Source organism: Ranitomeya imitator, chromosome 3 (assembly GCF_032444005.1).
Source record: "Ranitomeya imitator isolate aRanImi1 chromosome 3, aRanImi1.pri, whole genome shotgun sequence".
Taxonomy (NCBI): Eukaryota; Metazoa; Chordata; class Amphibia; order Anura; family Dendrobatidae; genus Ranitomeya; species Ranitomeya imitator.
Genome location: NC_091284.1, coordinates 115,019,640 through 115,040,755, shown reverse-complemented (window position 1 = coordinate 115,040,755; position 21,116 = coordinate 115,019,640). Strand labels below are relative to the sequence as shown.

At 45.3% G+C, this 21,116-nt stretch overlaps 1 protein-coding gene across 2 annotated transcripts in view; it reads right to left on the bottom strand.

Annotated features, from left to right (window-relative positions):
* The window catches only part of LOC138672883 (3 beta-hydroxysteroid dehydrogenase type 7-like), a 146,863-nt gene that overhangs the window by 20,581 nt on the left and 105,166 nt on the right, over positions 1–21,116 (bottom strand). For both annotated transcript variants that reach the window (XM_069761308.1, XM_069761310.1), the window contains one exon: positions 2,522–2,621. In XM_069761308.1, the coding sequence (XP_069617409.1) occupies positions 2,522–2,621 (100 nt within the window). The remainder of the gene's footprint in view (positions 1–2,521; positions 2,622–21,116) is intronic.

Sequence of the window (21,116 nt, the reverse complement as noted above, 5' to 3'; positions counted from 1 at the left end):
TCAGCAGCTAATTCGTATGGCCCAAGCCCAAGAGACCTCTAGCGGTGGGTAGATGTTGGGAAAAGTGATCGTTCCAGCCTATGCCAATCTTGTTTTGCCACCGGGACAAACCGTGCTCACCCTGCCCGTCCGGCCTTGTACCCTTGTGGAAGGAGTCGAGATGCAGATAGAGCCAGCTATTATGGAGCAACTACCTCCAGGGCTCCTGGTTGTGCGGATGTTAGCCGCTGTACTTGACTGGACGGTCCCAGTACGATGTGTTAATTTAGGAGAAAGTAATATCACCCTCCCATCTAAGAGTGAAGCAGTACAAATTCTGGGCATGCCGGAAAAACTGATACCACCCCAGGCCATACATTTGACGGTGAAACAGGGAGATCCCTGGACCATGGCTGTAGATAACCCTTCAGTTCCAGAACCTCAGCACCTGATACAGGATGTGTTTGCACGCCATGAGGACGATTTCGGCTGCACTACAGCAATCACACACGAGATTCCGACTAGAAATGCCGCACCCGAGAGAGAACATTACTGACAAATTTCACGCAAATGTACCAAGAGGTGAAATGAATGCTGGCCCAAATGCTACAGAATGGTGTCATCCGAAAGAGTCAGAGCCCGTGGGCTGCTCTCATCATGCTGGTGCTGAAGAAAGATGGAACTCTACGTTTGTGTGGACTATCATAAACTCAATGCTTGCACTGTACAAGATTCCTACCCGTTTCCAAGGATTGGAAAATCTTTGTCTGCCCCAGGAAGTGCAAAATACTTCTCATCGTTAGATCTAGCCAGTGGCTATAGGCAAGTACCGACGTCGGAGCAGGATCAAGCGAAGGCGGCTTTTAAACTCCCCATTGGTCTATATGAATTCAACTGGATGCCGTTCACCTGGCTAACGCTCCTGGTACTTTCCAGCGATTGATGGAGAGGTGTTTAGGTGATTTGAACTTTGAGGCAACTCTCATCTATTTAGATGATATCATCGTGTATGCTGCCTCGTTTTAAGAACATCTCAAAAGACTGGAACAGGTGTGGAGCAACTTACAAAGATACAGTTTGAAAGTGAAGCCTCAGAAGTGTCATCTGTTTCGGACCCAAATTGAGTACTTAGGACATGTCGTCTCTGCTGAAGGGGTGAGACCATCCCGTGAGAAAATTGCTGCAGTACAGGATTTGCCTACCCCGAAGACAGACCGGGTAACTCAACCAGAACTGTGTCATTTCTCACTCGCATACTACTGCCGAACCAAGTCACGCTCTGGTGGTGTTACAGACTGTGCTGCACCCCGTACGATGAACTGTGGATCCAGGATCCTACTTGGTACAACGAAGAATCACCACCATTGCCGGTAACCGGACCTCCAGCTTCTACGGGACGAAACTGGAGTCATCATCACTTGCGTAGGCGCCACCGTTGGAACTTAAGGCTCTGCAGCCAGGAAGCCGGCGGACTGATAAGCTAATCCTTTTATGAACAGTTTCTTAATCTGTTACATCACCCCTCACTCATATTGTGCTAATATCAACCCCCATACTCCCTGCTTAACCTACTACCTTCCTCCTGCGTGGAGTATACCCCTGTTAATAAACCTATTAACTCTTGCTCTGCCTCCTGTCTGTTACTGCATCCCACTACCTGCTCACAGGGGTACAGCGCACACACAGCTGCTTAAATGACAGTACTCCCACAGGTGGGGGGAGCAGAATACACACAGTGGTTTAAAGGACAGTACTCCCACAGTTACGGGGGGTACAGAGTACACACTGCAGCTTAAAGGAGAGTACTTTCACAGATATGGGTGCAGAATACACACAGCGGCTTTTAGCACAGTAGTAGAACAATACTAGTATACAATACTACTGTGCAGTCATTATCAGTCCCTAATTCCAGCTGCATCCTTTCCCTACACCAATGAGAGAATAATGGCGGCAGCACTCGTGATCCAGCCTTTATACACAAATCCCTCTTCACGATGGGCTAGAACTTTCAGCTCTGATCTGCAATTCGCAGCGCATGTCATAAATTCATGATGTTGTAACTTTATGCACACTTGTGCAGAATCGTCTTGGGTTTAAATCAGAGCTGGAAATCCCTACCTAGTGTGACAGGTGATTCAATACTCATGGTGGGAAAAAGAAGATAAGGTGAGAACCGGACGGGTGACAGTGTGGAGCAGAGGGGCTGAAGAGGTGAGCAGTAAGGTCAGCATAAGAATTTTTTTTCACAACTTTCATTTACTATACTCTGAGTTCTCAAGAAACTCCAGAGCACAATATGAAACATTTAATTTGCAAGAAACAGGGAAATTCGAATTTTGTGTGACCTGCTCATCTCTATTTATCATTAATATACAGGATCCAAGTCTCGTTTTTTTGACACTTCACTACCACAGATAGATGAAGTTTTATTGGAGTGCGGATTACTTGGAAACTGTAGAGCAATGCACTAGTGGTCCTTTGTGAATCGATTGCAAAAGCTAAAAATAACAGCCAAACATATATAATATTTGCATTGCATTACTTGTTGTCCATTAGCCAGCAGGACTAGTTTTTCAGCACGAGCCTTGGTTTTTCCATATGAAAGTAAGGGTTCACCAGGGTAAAAGGTGTCTTCTGTTACCCTTAAAATAAAACATGGATGCATGGGTTATAAAAATAAAACATTTTAGCTATTGATGCTATCATTCATATTTTCTGAAAAAAAGCCAAAAAAGCAAAAATTCTGACAAACACTTCAATGTATCCCAGTGATTCTGAGATTGTTTTTTGTGACATATTGTACTTTATGATAGTGATAAAATTTGTTCCATATGACTTGCATTTATTTGTGAAAATATCGCAATTATGAAAAAAAAATCACAATTATGAAAAGAAAAAAAAAGTTCGCAATTTTCAATCTTTATATCCTTAAACCATTTAGTCATGCTGTCCAAAATAATAAATAACATTTCCCATGTCTAGACACAAAAACCTCAAGAACATTATGTCAACGTTACATCTGTGGCTGTAAAAAATACAAGCCACCTCAGCACAAAAAACAAACCCGCTCAAAAAATGTCAATTATAAATGCGGAGGACACGAGAGCAAATGGGTATATTTAAAAGTAGAAAATTTATTAACACACTGTAAATATTATAATAGACAAACACATACTATATGCAGGAACAACACATAAGAGCACCAAGGACTCCACACTGAATGCTAGGCTGGGTAGCTGCCATATCAAAAGTAAAGAGTACACCTGCTCTAAGCAAGTCCCATTAGGGCAGCCTACCCGCACCCATATGCCTCACAATAACCCATGATCTAGCACTTAGCAATCCCGAAGTTATGAGGGTGCTCATCTATAGGCACACGATGGGGAGTCCAGAACCGGGCATGAGTGCCCCCGACGCGCGTTTCGCGGGTGTAGAAACCCGCTTTTTCAAGGGGATAAGGTCTTTGCCCAGCCAGGACCTTATATCATCCTTTGACCCGAACACGTGATGTCCGGTCAGCCAATAGCAGAGGGGAATGGCGGCGCATGCGCCCCGCAGCACCAGAGCTCACCGCAGATGGAGCCGGGCGTCATCGTCATCACATGCGAGCGGGGAGGAGGAGCAGTCCCCGCCCGCATGGAGGAGGAGAAAGACGCGCCGCTCCACAGCAGGGAGCAAGGAGCACGGAGAGCAGGCGCCTTCCCCGCTGCACCACTAATGGAAAAAGTGTGCACCCACATACAACAAAGGTGCCGTATATACTCAATATGTATCTATGCGTAGGGAATAGTATGCATCGCAGAAACACAAACAATTCAATGAGAATAAATCAAAGGATGTTGCTTCCAATATTCTCCGGGTCTGCTTTCAGATATGTTCATTCGTACAGCTTATTCCCATCGTAATAATTTTAGTATAATCCAGCACCGCTGATGGTTCCATCGCTGATCTTAAATTGGCAAGTGGCAGATGATAATAAGGAAATCCTGCTTTAGACAACAAAGTAAAAAACACATGAAAATAAAACACAAAATAAAAAATAAAAACAATAAAAGCACACACCCGGATAACGGGGGAAAGACAAGAAATATAAGCACCATCAGATGGGTGCAGAATGTATACAGTTAAAGGCTGAAAACCAGAAAAAGCAGTGAGCTCAGAGGAAGGAGGAGAAAGAAAGGGACTCATTAAGTCCCCGTGGGGTCATGGTATCTAGTACCACTATCCACCTGGCCTCCACCTGCGCGAGGGTCTTTTTATAGTCCCCCCCTCGGACTCCCAAATGTATTAAATCAATCCCCAGCACCATAAATGATGAGGGATCACCCTCATGAAATTGCCTGAAATGGCACGGGATGGTTTTAAGAAGGGATAGATCGGTCACTGCCCGAGCCGCACGAATGTCCCACACATGCTCACGTACACGTTTTCTCAGTTCCCTAGATGTCAATCCGACGTAGATTTTCGAACAACCGCACGTGGCATAATAGATGACATTTGTGCTCCCGCACGAAATGCGGTGTCTAATATCAAATTTTGTTTTGCCGTCGGATGAGCTAAACGTGTTACAGCGCAGGACATTCGTGCAAGCCAGGCAGTGGCCGCAGGGTATAGATCTCGTGACAGGCCCTCCGGTTCCAAATGGACTATCTCTGGATGGAACATAGTGGCTCTTGGCCAGGAGGTCATTTAAATTCTTTGACCTTTTTGCTGTCATAGAGGGGCCTGTCCCTAACGATTCTCCTAAGGAGGGCTCCGCACTTAGAATAGACCAGTGCTTTTTCAAGATATGGCGCATCTCCTCCCATTCGTGATTGTAAGTCGATATGAACCTTATTGGTCCATTATGTTGCACCCCTTTTCTAGGCTTGGAGGGCTGTAGTAAGTCCCTACGTGGAGTGACTCGAGCACGTTGGTACCCCTGCTTAATGCATCTATTGGAATAGCCACGTGCAGAGAACCTTAACTTAAGATCAGCAGCTCAACTTTCAAATTTGCTGTCAGACGAGCAAATCTGCCTCATCCTCAGGAACTGACCGACCGGGACAGCCCTGATAGTAGACGGATTGTGAGCAGAGGACGCGTGAATCAGTGCATTGACAGAAGTTGGCTTACGGTATACATCCGTTTGAATATGGCCACTTTGATCGACCTCAAACGTAACATCCAAAAAGTCAACCCTTTTGGTGTTGAATGTGTATGTCAAACGGATATTCAGAGCATTCTGATTCAGCGTCCCCATAAATTCCTCGAGCTGCTGCACCGTCCCATCCCACAAGAAAAAAACATCATCTATATAACGATGCCAGCACAGCACATGGGAGGCGGCCTGGGGCCCTCGTCGCCAAAAAGGAATCTCTCCCATGAACCCAGGAAGAGATTTGCATACGAGGGCGCACAGGCCGCGCCCATGGCTGTGCCACGCATCTGTAAATAAAATAAATCCTTAAAAACAAAGAGATTGTGGGTAAGGACATAGTACAGCAGCTCGAGGATAAACTCACAGAAGGGGCCGGCCCGGTTGGACGTGCCCAGGAAGAGACGGACAGCCTCGATACCATGCCGGTGGTCGATACATGTATATAGGCTTTCAACGTCGGCCGTCACAAGTAGTGTGTCATGTTCCACAAGAATGCCATCGACCCTAGCCAGGGCGTCCGTAGTGTCACGTACATAAGAAGAAAGAGTTTCCACTAATGGTTTCAAGCAGAAATCTAGGAATTGACATATTGGATCGCATAGACTGCCAATCCCTGACACTATGGGACGCCCGGGTGGGTCGAGGGCATTCTTGTGGATTTTAGGCAGCAGGTAGAAAGTTGAAATCTTAGGAGACTTAATCGTTAAGCCCTCCAAAACCTGTTTAGTAATTAGGCAGTCATCCAATGCTCTAATTAAAATCCTTTGGAGATCGAGAGCAAAGGAGGTTAACAGATTATAAGATAATCTACGATAGGTCTCCCGATCCCTCAATTGGCGGAATGCTTCACGCTCGTATTTATCTTGTGGCCAGATGACGATGTTTCCCCCCTTGCCAGCTGCCTTAAAGACGACATTAGGTAATTTTTGGAGATCAGAGATTGCTGTCCTTTCATCTCTAGTGAGGTTATCAAAACGCCATCTTGTAGACAGCCCCTTGAACTCCTCTGTAACCAATTTCGTAAAGATGTCAATGGCAGGACTAAGTGACAAGGGGGGAAACCTGGTCGATCTGGCCATCGCGGAGGGTGGAAACCTACTTGTCAAGGGTTCCTCCTGCTCCTCAAGGAGGTCTTCCAAGTTATGAAGGGTCTCTCTTTCAATCTCGGACATAAATTCACACAAATTTTTCTTGTAATGCAGTTTTCTAAGAAGCAGCTTTCGAGAGAATAAGTTGAGATCCTTCATAGCTGTGAAGAAATTAAAAGAATTAGTCGGGGCAAATGAAAATCCCTTACTGAGCACTCTAACTTGGGTATTGGTCAGGATATGTGAAGATAAATTCACTACCTGCAATCCCCCCTGTGAATGAGGGTTCCCTCTGTTTTGTTTAGATTTAGTTGTTTGTCTTGTTGTGCGTTTGATGTTGGATACATTTGTTGAAGGGCCACCTTGTGATGCTCCCCTCACTTGCGGGTTCATCATCACCGGACATGTTGGACCTCCTAGAAGTGGATCGGGATCTTGAATAGGAGGAGTTTCTCGACCGACGTCTAGACCTATTATACACATTGCGCCATCTGTATACACGCTGAAGTCTCCTATCCTCCACATCTCTTTGAAATTTCTTAGTTTTAGTAGACTGTACCTCATGGACCCATTTCTGTGAGAGAGTGTCAATTTCCTCATTGAATTTTTTCAAGGCATCACTGCTTAACCCCCGATGAAGTACCGTCTGAATTTCCTCGATCTCTTTTTCAAGCGAGATTAATGTTGTAGAATTCATATCTCTTAATAATTCAAGAAATCCTTTCGAACAAGTGTTCGCATAATTTTCCCACTTATCTTTAAAAGCCTCATCTTGAATAGGGAACGATGGGAACACTTGTATCCTCAGCCCCCTAGGTATCAGATCTTTCTGTATGTATTTTTCAAGGAACGCGTGGTTCCACCAAACGCGAATCCTTTTCCTAAACAGATCCTTAAACCTGTTAATATCATCCTGCATACTTTTGTCAATTCCCCCGATGCACCCCTCTGGGTCATCCTGCATGACATCATTGAGTAGCGTGCGCCACGTATGGTCACGTGCGCGAAAATCCATCATAAATATGAGGTCAACTGTGAAAAACACAGAAACAATTACTAGACACAAAAACCTCAAGAACATTAAGTCAACGTTACATCTGTGGCTGTAAAAAATACAAGCCACCTCAGCACAAAAAACAAACCCGCTCAAAAAATGTCAATTATAAATGCGGAGGACACGAGAGCAAATGGGTATAATTAAAAGTAGAGAATTTATTAACACACTGTAAATATTATAATAGACAAAAAACACATACTATATGCAGGAACAACACATAAGAGCACCAAGGACACCACACTGAATGCTAGCCTGGGTAGCTGCCATATCAAAAGTAAAGTACTTTTGATATGGCAGCTACCCAGCCTAGCATTCAGTGTGGAGTCCTTGGTGCTCTTATGTGTTGTTCCTGCATATAGTATGTGTTTTACTCTTCGCCACGACAGCACCCCACATGAGAGAGAGGGATCCGTGTTGTGAATTCTGTGGCTGAGTTCACTCCTGTGGTCACAAGTGGTACTGCAGCTTCTGAGCTTCCTCCCTCAGGTGTTCTGGTGAGCTCGTTAGCTGCTTCATTACTTAACTCCGCCTGATGCTGCTATCCTTGCTCCTTGTCAATGTTTCAGTGTTGGATCTGAGCTTCTCCTGATTGTTCCTGTGACCTGCTGCTCTGTATAGCTAAGTGCTTTTTGCTTTTTTGTTGCTTTTTTTCTGTCCAGCTTGTCTTTTGTTTTGCTGGAAGCTCTGAGACGCAAAGGGTGTACCGCCGTGCCGTTAGTTCGGCACGGTGGGTTTTTTTTGCCCCCTTTGCGTGGTTTTGCTTTAGGGTTTTTTGTAGACTGCAAAGTTCGCTTTACTGTCCTCGCTCTGTCCTAGAACATCGGGCCCCACTTTGCTGAATCTATTTCATCCCTACGTTTTGTCTTTTCATCTTACTCACAGTCATTATATGTGGGGGGCTGCCTTTTCCTTTGGGGAATTTCTCTGGGGCAAGTCAGGCCTATTTTTCTATCTTCAGGCTAGCTAGTTTCTTAGGCTGTGCCGAGTTGCCTAGGTAGTTGTTAGGCGCAATCCACAGCCGCTTTTAGTTGTGTTTAGGATAGGATCAGGTGTGCAGTCTACAGAGTTTCCACGTCTCAGAGCTCGTTCTTGTATTTTTGGGTATTTGTCAGATCACTGTGTGCGCTCTGATCGCTAAGCACACTGTGTTTCTGGATTGCCTTCATAACACCTGTCATTAGCAAACATAACAGTACAAGGAGCCTAACTAATGATTCTCAATAGAGGGAAAGAAAAAGTTCTGACATCATTTTTTTTTTTTTTTCTGCTCTGTGTTCACTTTTTTTTTTTCTTTTCCCCTAGACATTTGGGTGATTCTGGACACAGGTGTGGACATGGATATTCAGGGTCTGTGCTCTTCAATGGATAATCTCGTTATAAATGTACAAAAAATTCAAGATACTATTGATCAGAAATCTATGTTAGAACCAAGAATTCCTATTCCTGATTTGTTTTTTGGAGATAGAACTAAGTTTCTAAGTTTCAAAAATAATTGTAAGCTATTTCTGGCCTTGAAACCTCATTCTTCTGGTAATCCTATTCAACAGGTTTTGATTATTATTTCTTTTTTGCGCGGCGACCCTCAAGACTGGGCATTTTCTCTTGCGCCAGGAGACCCTGCATTGAGTAGTGTCGATGCGTTTTTCCTGGCGCTCGGATTGCTGTACGATGAGCCTAATTCAGTGGATCAGGCTGAGAAAAATTTGCTGGCTTTGTGCCAGGGTCAGGATGATATAGAAGTATATTGTCAGAAATTTAGGAAATGGTCAGTACTCACTCAGTGGAATGAATCTGCGCTGGCAGCTTTGTTCAGAAAGGGTCTCTCTGAGGCTCTTAAGGATGTCATGGTGGGATTTCCTATGCCTGCTGGTTTGAATGAGTCTTTGTCTTTGGCCATTCAGATCGGTCGACGCTTGCGCGAGCGTAAATCTGTGCACCATTTGGCGGTACTGCCTGAGGTTAAACCTGAGCCTATGCAGTGCGATAGGACTATGACTAGAGTTGAACGGCAGGAATACAGACGTCTGAATGGTCTGTGTTTCTACTGTGGTGATTCCACTCATGCTATTTCTGATTGTCCTAAGCGCACTAAGCGGTCCGCTAGGTCTGCCGTCATTGGTACTATACAGTCCAAATTCCTTCTGTCCATTACCTTGATATGCTCTTTGTCGTCGTTTTCTGTCATGGCGTTTGTGGATTCGGGCGCTGCCCTGAATCTGATGGATTTGGATTATGCTAAACGTTGTGGGTTTTTCTTGGAGCCTTTGCGGTGTCCTATTCCATTGAGAGGAATTGATGCTACACCTTTGGCCAAGAATAAACCTCAATACTGGACCCAGCTGACCATGTGCATGGCTCCTGCACATCAGGAAGTTATTCGCTTTCTGGTGTTGCATAATCTGCATGATGTGGTCGTGTTGGGGTTGCCATGGCTACAAACCCATAATCCAGTATTGGATTGGAATTCCATGTCGGTATCCAGCTGGGGTTGTCAGGGGGTACATGGTGATGTTCCATTGTTGTCGATTTCGTCATCCACCCCTTCTGAGGTCCCAGAGTTCTTGTCTGATTATCAGGATGTATTTGAAGAGCCCAAGTCCGATGCTCTACCTCCGCATAGGGATTGTGATTGTGCTATCAATTTGATTCCTGGTAGTAAATTCCCTAAAGGTCGATTATTTAATTTATCCGTGCCCGAACACGCCGCTATGCGCAGTTATGTGAAGGAATCCCTGGAGAAGGGACATATTCGCCCATCGTCATCACCACTGGGAGCAGGGTTCTTCTTTGTAGCCAAGAAGGATGGTTCGCTGAGACCGTGTATTGATTACCGCCTTCTTAATAAGATCACTGTTAAATTTCAGTATCCCTTGCCATTGTTATCTGACTTGTTTGCTCGGATTAAGGGGGCTAGTTGGTTCACTAAGATAGATCTTCGTGGTGCGTATAATCTGGTGAGAATCAGGCAAGGAGATGAATGGAAAACTGCATTCAATACGCCCGAGGGTCATTTTGAGTATCTAGTGATGCCGTTCGGACTTGCCAATGCTCCATCTGTGTTTCAGTCTTTTATGCATGACATCTTCCGTGAGTATCTGGATAAATTCCTGATTGTTTACTTGGATGACATTTTGATCTTCTCAGATGATTGGGAGTCTCATGTGAAGCAGGTCAGAATGGTTTTTCAGGTCCTGCGTGCTAACTCTTTGTTTGTGAAGGGATCAAAGTGTCTCTTCGGTGTGCAGAAAGTTTCATTTTTGGGGTTCATCTTTACCCCTTCTACTATCGAGATGGATCCAGTTAAGGTCCAAGCCATCCAGGATTGGATTCAGCCGACATCTCTGAAAAGTCTGCAAAAGTTCCTGGGCTTTGCTAATTTTTATCGTCGCTTCATCTGTAATTTTTCTAGCATTGCCAAACCATTGACCGATTTGACCAAGAAGGGTGCTGATTTGGTTAATTGGTCTTCTGCTGCTGTGGAAGCTTTTCAGGAGTTGAAGCGTCGTTTTTGTTCTGCCCCTGTGTTGTGTCAGCCAGATGTTTCTCTTCCGTTCCAGGTCGAGGTTGATGCTTCTGAGATTGGAGCAGGGGCGGTTTTGTCACAGAGAGGTTCTGATTGCTCAGTGATGAAACCATGTGCTTTCTTTTCCAGGAAGTTTTCGCCCGCTGAGCGTAATTATGATGTGGGCAATCGAGAGTTGCTGGCCATGAAGTGGGCATTCGAGGAGTGGCGTCATTGGCTTGAAGGAGCTAAGCATCGCGTGGTGGTATTGACTGATCATAAGAACTTGACTTATCTCGAGTCTGCCAAGCGCTTGAATCCTAGACAGGCCCGTTGGTCGTTATTTTTTGCCCGCTTCGACTTTGTGATTTCGTACCTTCCGGGCTCTAAAAATGTGAAGGCGGATGCTCTGTCTAGGAGTTTTGTGCCCGACTCTCCGGGTTTATCTGAGCCAGCTCGGCTACCTTGGTTTCTCCATTTTTTTGCAATTCTGGGTTCCATCCTCGTTTCTCTTCAGGACAGGTTGAGTCTTCGGACTGTCCTGGTGTGGATTCTGTGGTGGATAGGTTGCAGCAGATCTGGACTCAGGTAGTGGACAATTTGATCTTGTCCCAGGAGAAAGCTCAACTTTTCGCTAATCGCAGACGCCGTGTGGGTCCCCGACTTCGTGTTGGGGATCTGGTTTGGTTATCTTCTCGTCATATTCCTATGAAGGTTTCCTCTCCTAAATTTAAACCTCGTTTTATTGGTCCGTATAGGATTTCTGAGGTTCTCAATCCTGTGTCTTTTCGTTTGACCCTCCCAGACTCCTTTTCCATACATAATGTATTCCATAGGTCGTTGTTGCAGAGATACGTGGCACCTATGGTTCCATCTGTTGAGCCTCCTGCCCCGGTTTTGGTGGAGGGGGAATTGGAGTATATTGTGGAGAAGATTTTGGATTCTCGTGTTTCTAGACGGAAACTCCAGTATCTGGTTAAATGGAAGGGTTATGCTCAGGAAGATAATTCCTGGGTTTTTGCCTCTGATGTTCATGCTTCCGATCTTGTTCGTGCCTTTCATGCAGCTCATCCTGGTCGGCCTGGGGGCTCTGGTGAGGGTTCGGTGACCCCTCCTCAAGGGGGGGGGTACTGTTGTGAATTCTGTGGCTGAGTTCACTCCTGTGGTCACAAGTGGTACTGCAGCTTCTGAGCTTCCTCCCTCAGGTGTTCTGGTGAGCTCGTTAGCTGCTTCATTACTTAACTCCGCCTGATGCTGCTATCCTTGCTCCTTGTCAATGTTTCAGTGTTGGATCTGAGCTTCTCCTGATTGTTCCTGTGACCTGCTGCTCTGTATAGCTAAGTGCTTTTTGCTTTTTTGTTGCTTTTTTTCTGTCCAGCTTGTCTTTTGTTTTGCTGGAAGCTCTGAGACGCAAAGGGTGTACCGCCGTGCCGTTAGTTCGGCACGGTGGGTTTTTTTTTCCTGTTCCTACAGGGACCCAGCTTACCTACAGATGAAGAGGATCCCTGGGCCATGCACCCGCCTGCGTCGGTATCTGTGGGAACGGCAGGGGCTGCGGTTCCAGAAGCAACGGCGGGGGAGCCACTGTATTCAGCCTCCCCCCTCGTCTGGTCGGTAGCCATGGTCCGGGTCCGGTCACCGCTGGTCCGCCCGGCTCCATGAGGGCGCGCGCGCTCAAGCGGCCGGCTAAATGAACGCAGCCGCCGCATGGAGAGATGAGCGGCGCGTCTAACCCGGAAGTCGCTGGAGCACTTCCGGGTTCAGGTCGGGGAGGCAGGAGATTCGGCGCCATATTTAAAACTGCAGTGCTAGCGTCGGCCGGTGTGTATGTGAGTATGGCTTCACCGGCCGACGAAACGCACCTTGCTGTGCCAGAGCGTTCTCCCAGTAAGGAGAAAAGTACCAGGAGCAGCATTAAAGATGGTGGTCGACAGGAGCGATCTTCCACCAAACAAAAAGATCCCTCAAAGAATCCGCCTCCAGATCCGGTACCTGTCAGCTTCTCTGGGTGAGTTTAAAGACTTCTCTACCTATATGCTGATGTATGTTCCTCCTATGTCCCCTTCCTTTAGTCCAGGAAAAAGGCACACAAATCCAAGCACAAAGAATGTGCTTTATGTATACAGCCCCTACCAGATTCCTATATGAAGAGGTTATGCTCAGATTGCATCATACTGACCATACGTCAGGAAAACATTATGACTCCAACTGACATTAGAGCCATGATTCGGGAAGAGATGCAGGGACTGACGCAGGCTAGTAGCACCAGTTCCCGCCAACCTAGCAAGTCCCCATCTCCGGAAAATCCAGAATCAGAGGAGGTGCATAAGTCCTCAGATGAGTCAGAATCTCAGCCAAGTTCATCCGAAGATGAAGGAGGGTTATGTCTGCCTAACAGCAGCGTGGACAACTTGGTGAAAGCAGTCAGAAACACGATGGGGTGTCCGGATGAAAAAGGGAAAAAGTCAGCTCAGGACATTATGTTCGCGGGGTTAGGGCAAAGGAAACGTAGGTCCTTCCCCGTTGTTACCACTGTAAAGGAGTTAATTAAAAAGGAGTGGGACAAACAGAGCGTAAGTGGATTTTTACCATCATCCTCTAAAAGGCGATATCCCTTTAGTGACGAGGAGCTGAATACTTGGGCAAAAGTGCCAAAAGTAGATGCAGCCGTAGCCTCAACCTCGAAGCAATCGGTCTTGCCTGTGGAGGATTCAGGGATGCTAACTGACCCATTGGACCGTAAAGCAGAGGCCTTGCTTAAAAAATCTTGGGAGGCCAATACAGGGGCATTCTGACCAGCCATCTCTGCTACCTGTACGGCGAGATCGCTGCTGGTTTGGATGGAACAACTGGAGAGACTCCATTCTACCAAAGATCCCTCTAATGAAGGAGGCTGTAGCATTCCTGGCAGACGCCTCAGTAGATTCACTACGCCTAGCAGCCAGGTCAGCCGGCTTAATAAATACAGCCCGGCGAGCACTCTGGTTGAAGAACTGGAAAGGGGACGCACAAGCAAAGGCAAAGCTTTGTGCGCTCCCCTGCCAGGGTGAGTTCCTTTTCGGAAAGACTCTGGATGAGATCTTAAAAAAAGCAGGAGAATGGAAGAAGGGTTTTCCTAATCAATATCTTCCGTCTTACAGGAGAGCATTCAAGAGACGACCCTTTTCCAGGAAACCGTTTGAGCAAAGGGATCGCTGGGAAGCGAAAGACCCTAAGCAAAAAGGAGCTCTGTTTACCGGATCTTACAACTCAAAACGTGGCAAGTACCGCTAACCTTGAAGTGGGCGGCAGGTTAAAATTTTTTCTATCCAAGTGGGAACATATAACATCCAGCCGTTGGATTCTGGACATTATAAGAGATGGTCTAAAATTAGAATTTTTTAGAATCCCTTGGGATTCTTTTATAATAACATCACCAAAGGGACAAGAACAACAAGAGGCTCTAGAGTCCGAGATCATATCTCTTCTATCTAAAAAGGTGTTGGTGGAGGTTCCCCAAGATCAAAGAGGAAAGGGATTCTACTCCCCTTTGTTTTTGATCAAAAAACCAGATGGTTCATTCAGAACCATCATAAATCTCAAAAAATTAAATTCCTTTTTATATAATCGAACTTTTAAAATGGAATCTATTAGTTCTGCCATCAAGCTCTTGTTTCCTAGGTGTGTCATGGCCGGAATAGACCTAAAAGATGCCTACTATCATCTTCCCATACATGCCGAACACCAGCAGTACCTAAGGGTAGCGGTCATCCTGGCAGGACAGGTTCGTCATTTACAGTATGTAGCAATGCCCTTTGGGCTTTCTATGGCTCCCCGCATCTTTACAAAGGTGATCCTGGAAGTGATGGCTCACTTACGCCAGCAGAACACTCTCATAATACCCTACCTGGATGATTTTCTTGTTATCGGAAATTCCATATCCCAATGTGAAATGCGGTTATCTAATGCGATCTCATCCTTGCAGGATCTAGGTTGGATCGTGAATTACGAAAAATCCAGGTTGAATCCAGACACCATCCAGATATTTCTGGGAATTCAACTAGATTCAGTAAGTCAGAGAAGTTTTCTGCCACAGTCAAAGAGAATAATTATACAATCAAAGGTGTCAGAGGCAATGTCAAAACCCTGCATGACACTGAGAAAGGCCATGTCCTTACTAGGATCACTGTCCTCATGTATACCAGCTGTGCTGTGGGCTCAATATCATACCCGTCAATTGCAGTATGAAATATTATCCATCCAAAAGGAAGTACGACATTTAGAGAGTAAAATTACTCTTTCCAGTGACGTGATTGAATCCCTAAGCTGGTGGTTAGACATGGATCACCTTTCAGGGGGTGTACCATGGATGATAAATCCCTCTAAAACAATTATCACTGACGCCAGCCCTGTGGGTTGGGGCGCACATATGGAAGATAGTCTGATCCAAGACACCTGGAATCAGGCAGAGCTGGTGTGTTCTTCAAATTGGAAAGAGTTAAAAGCAGTAGAATATGCCCTAAGTCATTTTCTTCCACAGGTTCAGGGAATGCATGTGAGAGTTCTGTTGGACAATTCCACCACAGTGGCGTACATAAACCGTCAGGGAGGTACGCGATCAGGAACCCTGATGAACGTAGCAGCAAACATCCTCCAGTTGGCAGAGTTTCATCTTCCATCCTTAACAGCCCTGCACATCAAGGGGGCAGAAAACACCAAGGCGGACTACCTCAGTCGAAACAAGCTACGACAATGGGAATGGTCGTTAAACAAGGACATATTCAACATGATAACAAAAGCATGGGGCGTACCCCAAATAGATCTGTTCGCCACAAGAGACAACAGACAAGTAAAGAGATTTGCTTCCCTGAATCTCATGGATCACCCAGACATGTTGGACTCTCTTCACCATCCTTGGAGCTTCAAGCTAGCGTACGCCTTCCCTCCAATGTCTCTGATACCTCTAGTGATCAGGAGGGACCAAGCCAGAGTAATCCTGATTGCGCCCTTCTGGCCAAAAAGACCATGGTTCTCATGTCTCCAGAGCATGTCTCTATGCGATCCATGGATCCTTCCTTTACCCAAGGAACTGCTGTCTCAGGGCCCATTTTTCCACCCGCAAGTGAAAGGTCTTCAGTTGATGGCGTGGAATTTGAGAGGCAGTTATTAAAGTCAAGAGGGTTCTCAGAACAACTGATTAACACCCTGATGTTGAGTAGGAAAAGATCTACCACCCTATTATACAGTAGGGTATGGAAAAAGTTCTTAGATTTTCATACAAGACCATTCTCTAGGCAGATTCCGATAGTTCCGATTCTAGAGTTCCTACAAAAAGGTAGAGAATTAAGTTTATCGGTGAACACCCTAAAGGTTCAAGTCTCAGCTTTAGGAGCCTTGTATGGAGACAACATAGCAGCTAACAAGTGGGTCTCCAGGTTTATCAAATAACGTTCCAATTGAACGTTCCAATCCGGTACATATTCCCCGTCTACCTCCGTGGGATTTGAATTTAGTCTTAGAAGCCTTAACTGACTCCCCATTTGAGCCACTAGATGCCATACCTCTAAAGGTCCTAACATACAAAGTCGCCTTATTGGTAGCCCTAACCTCAGCTAGAAGGGTTAGTGACATCCAGGCCCTATCGGTAGACCCACCTTTCTTAATGGTATTTCAGGATAGAATGTCCTAAAACCTGATCCCTCATACCTCCCTAAGGTAGCATCCATCTATCACAGATCTCAGGAAATAATTCTGCCTTCCTTTTTTAATACACCTGTAACCCCAGAACAACATAAGTTGCACACCTTAGATGTCAGAAGAGCCATCCTGACGTATATAGAAAGGTCTCAGACATGGAGGCAGAGTAGGGCTCTGCTTGTCTCCTTTCAGGGCCGCAAGAAAGGACATGGGGTTACAAAGGCTACCATTTCTCGATGGATCAGAGAAGCTATCTGTCTGGCCTACACATCGAAGGGCGAAATCCCGCCAGTGGGGATAAAGGCGCATTCCACACGGGCCATGGCTTCCTCTTGGGCGGAGCATGCGGATGTACCGATCCATCTGATATGTAAGGCCACAACCTGGTCCACACCTTCTACCTTTTACAACCATTACAGACTTGACCTTTCTGCTTCCTCTGATTTGACCTTTGGTAGAGCTGTTCTTAGTACAGTAATCCCACCCAAATAATGACTCTCTGAAAATCTCTCATGTGGGGTGCTGTCGTGGCGAAGAGTAAAAAGCCGGATTACGTACCGGTAATGCTCTTTTAAGTCCACAACAGCACCCATGTATTACCCTCCCTAAATTCTGCACAGTTCTTTCCTTTAAGTTCAAAAAGTAATGGTTGTATAGGGTTAAGAATTTTATGTTACTGAATAAGAATGAATACTAACACTTTTGCGGTTCCTTTTTATACTCTGTAAACTAAACTGAGGAGGAGAGGGGACCGCCTCCTTTTATTCTGTAGGTTTCCTGTTCCTATGGGCGGATCCCTCTCTCTCATGTGGGGTGCTGTCGTGGACTCATTAAAAGAGCATTACCGGTACGTAATCCGGCTTTTTTTTGTCTATTATAATATTAAGTACTATATTATATATAGTACTTAATATTATAATATTATATTATAATATAAAGTACTTTTGATACTTCAGATTTCAATGGGCCTATATATTGGAAACTCCCCAAAAGTGATACCATTTTAAAAACTGAAATTCTCAAATACTTCAAAACTGTTGTCAGTAAATTTTTCAACCCTTCATGTGTTACATAGGAATTAATGCAAAATGGAATGAAAAAAAAATAATTTAAATACTTAAGCCCCAATTTTTTTCACTATTCCTAGAGGTAACACCAAACAGTGGACCCCACAGTTTGTTACCCCCTTTATTTCGAGCACAGTGATACCCTGCATGTAGTCAAAAAAGTTCAGTTTGGGCAATCTTAAGGGCTCTGAGCCAAAAGGAGTAATATTTGAATTTTAGAACACGAACTGAAATAGATTGCAGGCAACATGACACATTTGCAGAGCCCCTACAATGCCCAAACTGCAGAAATTCCCACAAGTGACCACATTTTGGAAGCTAGAACACCCCAAAAGTATTTTTACCCAGGGAACAGTGAGAATTTTGAATCCAAGGGTACTACACAGAATTTGATAATATTAGGGGATATTACGTCATATTGAATATCTCATAATTTCGTCATCAATTTTTTTTTAGCTTAAAAAAAAAAAACAGCCTAACCCTAAGCACCACCATAACCCTAAGCCTACTCCTAAACTCAACCCAAAATCCAACCCTAACCTCAACCCTAACCCTAAGCTCAACCCTAACCCTAAGCTCAACCCTAACCCTAAGCTCAACCCTAACCATAAGCTCAACCCTAAACCAAAGCTTAACTCTAGCCCTAAGCTCAACTCTAACCCTAAGACCAACCCTAACCCTAAGCTCAACACTAACCCTAACCACAACCCTAACCATAATGGCAAAGTATGAAAGAAATAAAAATGATAAAATAAAAAGAAATTGATCTAAGAAGGATGACACATGAGGGGATGATTTACTAATTATTGGGGTTTTGGTCGCTGTTACATAGTTAAAAAGACCCAGGTCCATCAAGTTCAACCTTTCTCCAACAATTGTACATTTTGTCACTAATTTAGCTATAACCCACAATGTTATGTGTATCAAGGAAGTCATCCAGCCCTTTTATAAAAGCTGTTAAAGTGTCTGCCATTACTATCTCTTGTGGTCGGGCATTTCACAGTCTGACTACTCAAACTGTAAAGAATAGAGTTGAGCGACCTTGACCTTTTTAGAGTCGAGCCGGGTTTCGCGAAACCGACTATCTCAAAAGTCGGGTCGAGTGAAATCGGCCGATTATGACGTAAAGTCGGGATCGACCGAAACACGAAACCCAATGCAAGTCAATGGGGCAGCATAGTCGGCAGTGAGTGGGGGCCAGGAAAACACCTAGAGTGCCCATTTTAATGTCAAAACCATCCATTCTTCTTAATGAAGCTTGTCAAGCGTAATTTACCTTATAATAATTGGAAGGCATTTGAAATTGGGGGTCATTTGGCTAAAGTTGTGGTGGGTAGGGCTGGTTCAAGTAATTAGTGGGCCCAGGAAATCTGGACCACGTCACAGCAGTGGAGCAGGGAGAGGTAAGTATTTCAACTTTGCAAGTGCTGTGAACCTGAGCAAGCAGGGGGGGGGCACTCGTTGGCATTGGCACTGGCACAGGGCCCCTCAAAGTACAGCGGTGTGTTTGCACGGCGGGGGGCCTCCCACCGGCAGCAACACTTTTGCGTACTATGAGAGGCCCTGTGCCAGTGACGTCGCCAACTAGTATTCCTCCCCCCACCTGATGAAGGAACCTGCACTTTCATCTGCACCTTCCTCTTTGTCCCCGTGTAAGGTGGTATGGTATGCGGGAAGAGCAACCTGACTTTCAGCAGGGTCACAATGTTGTTGTGTAGCGTGCACGGGGAATGTTGCGTTATGGGTCAATGTACCAGCAGACTCATCTATCACTGGCTGGGCAATGGGCAGGATGAGGAGGAAACACAGATATAGGCCCAAATAATAAAGTGGGCTAAATGCAGTTCAAAATTGGTAACACAGGAATAACCAGGGGGCATTGCAGTGGAGGACAACTGGAATGAGAGGCTGACACAGAGAGTAGGCCCAAATCAGTAAGTAGTCGAAATGCAGTTCAAAATTGGCAACCGTAGTAAACAGGCGGCACAGCTTTGTTCAGTGGAGGAGAACAGCAAGGAGTGGCAGACACCGATAGTAGGCCCCAACCCAACTAGTAGGCCAAATGCAGTCTAACATTAACAACTACTTAACGAGCGCCTGAAAACGGAATTTCAGGACAGGAAACCAGGAGAACAGCAAGGAGCGGCAGACACTGTTAGTAGGCCCCAAACCAACTAGTACGCCAAATGCAGTTGTTCCATTTAACCACAATTTAACGAGAGCCTGAAGATAGAAGCTCAGGAAAGGCAACCTGGAGAACACCTTGGAGTGGAACACACCATCTCTCTCCACCCCATACCCATTTTGTAGGCCTAATGCTGTGTAGTTTTCTACAACTACTAAACGAGAGTCGGAAGACCGAAGCAATGGCAAGGCAACCTGGGGAACACCTTGGAGTGTAACACACCATCTCTCTCCACCCGATACCCATTTTGTAGGCCTAATGCAGTGTAGTTTTCTACAACTACTAAACGAGAGTCGGAAGACCGAAGCAATGGCAAGGCAACCTGGGGAACACCTTGGAGTGTAACACACCATCTCTCTCCACCCGATACCCATTTTGTAGGCCTAATGCAGTGTAGTTTTCTACAACTACTAAACGAGAGTCGGAAGATCGAAGCAATGGCGAGGAAACCTGGAGAACACCTTGGAGTGTAACACACCATCTCTCTCCACCCCATACCCATTTTGTAGGCCTAATGCAGCCTACTTTCCGACAACTACTAAACGAGAGCATGAAGATCGAAGCTCAGGAAAGGCAACCTGGGGAACACCTTGGAGTGTAACACACCCTCTCTCTACACCACGGAAGGGCTGATTCTTAGGAAGGAAGGCTGTCGGAAAGAAGCAGGGCGCGTCCGAGGGTGATTATATTCTTATTAGGTATATACTCACCCTCGGACGCGCCCTGCTTCTTTATTTGTAATGAATGTTTATTTGCAATGTGGTTTTGACTTACTCTATTTTTTTGGTAAATAATGATTTTATTATTTTCATTGTTTTGCATCTTCTTGGCAATAATATAAAGAAGACGCGACAGGACAACACTCGGTGGATGCCATATCTGTGTTTTAAATTGAAAAAAACTTTCAGTTAACTACTTGCAGGAGAAAGTTATTGTAGCTGGTGGCCATTTTTAGTACTGCACCAGATTTTTGTTGTATGTGTTTGTTTTTAATGTTAAAATGTCTGCATTTGATATCTCTCCAGTATTTTCTTTTTTATAAGCAAAATACTTATTTTTATATTTTCTGATGTTGGTTCAAGGGGTACACGGGCAGCAGTAGACAGGTCAGTGGAGGCCTAGTGGAAGGAGGGACCGCAGACAGGCTTCGAAGCCCTAACATAATAAATTGGGCTGGCTGTAGGCAATTTAAAATTGGTTCCAGGGGAACCCGGGCAGCAGTAGACAGGTCAGTGGAGGCCTAGTGGAAGGAGGGACCGCAGACAGGCTTCGAAGCCCTAACATAATAAATTGGGCTGGCTGTAGGCAATTTAAAATTGGTTCCAGGGGAACCCGGGCAGCAGTAGACAGGTCAGTGGAGGCCTAGTGGAAGGAGGGACCGCAGACAGGCTTCGAAGCTCTAACATAATAAATTGGGCTGGC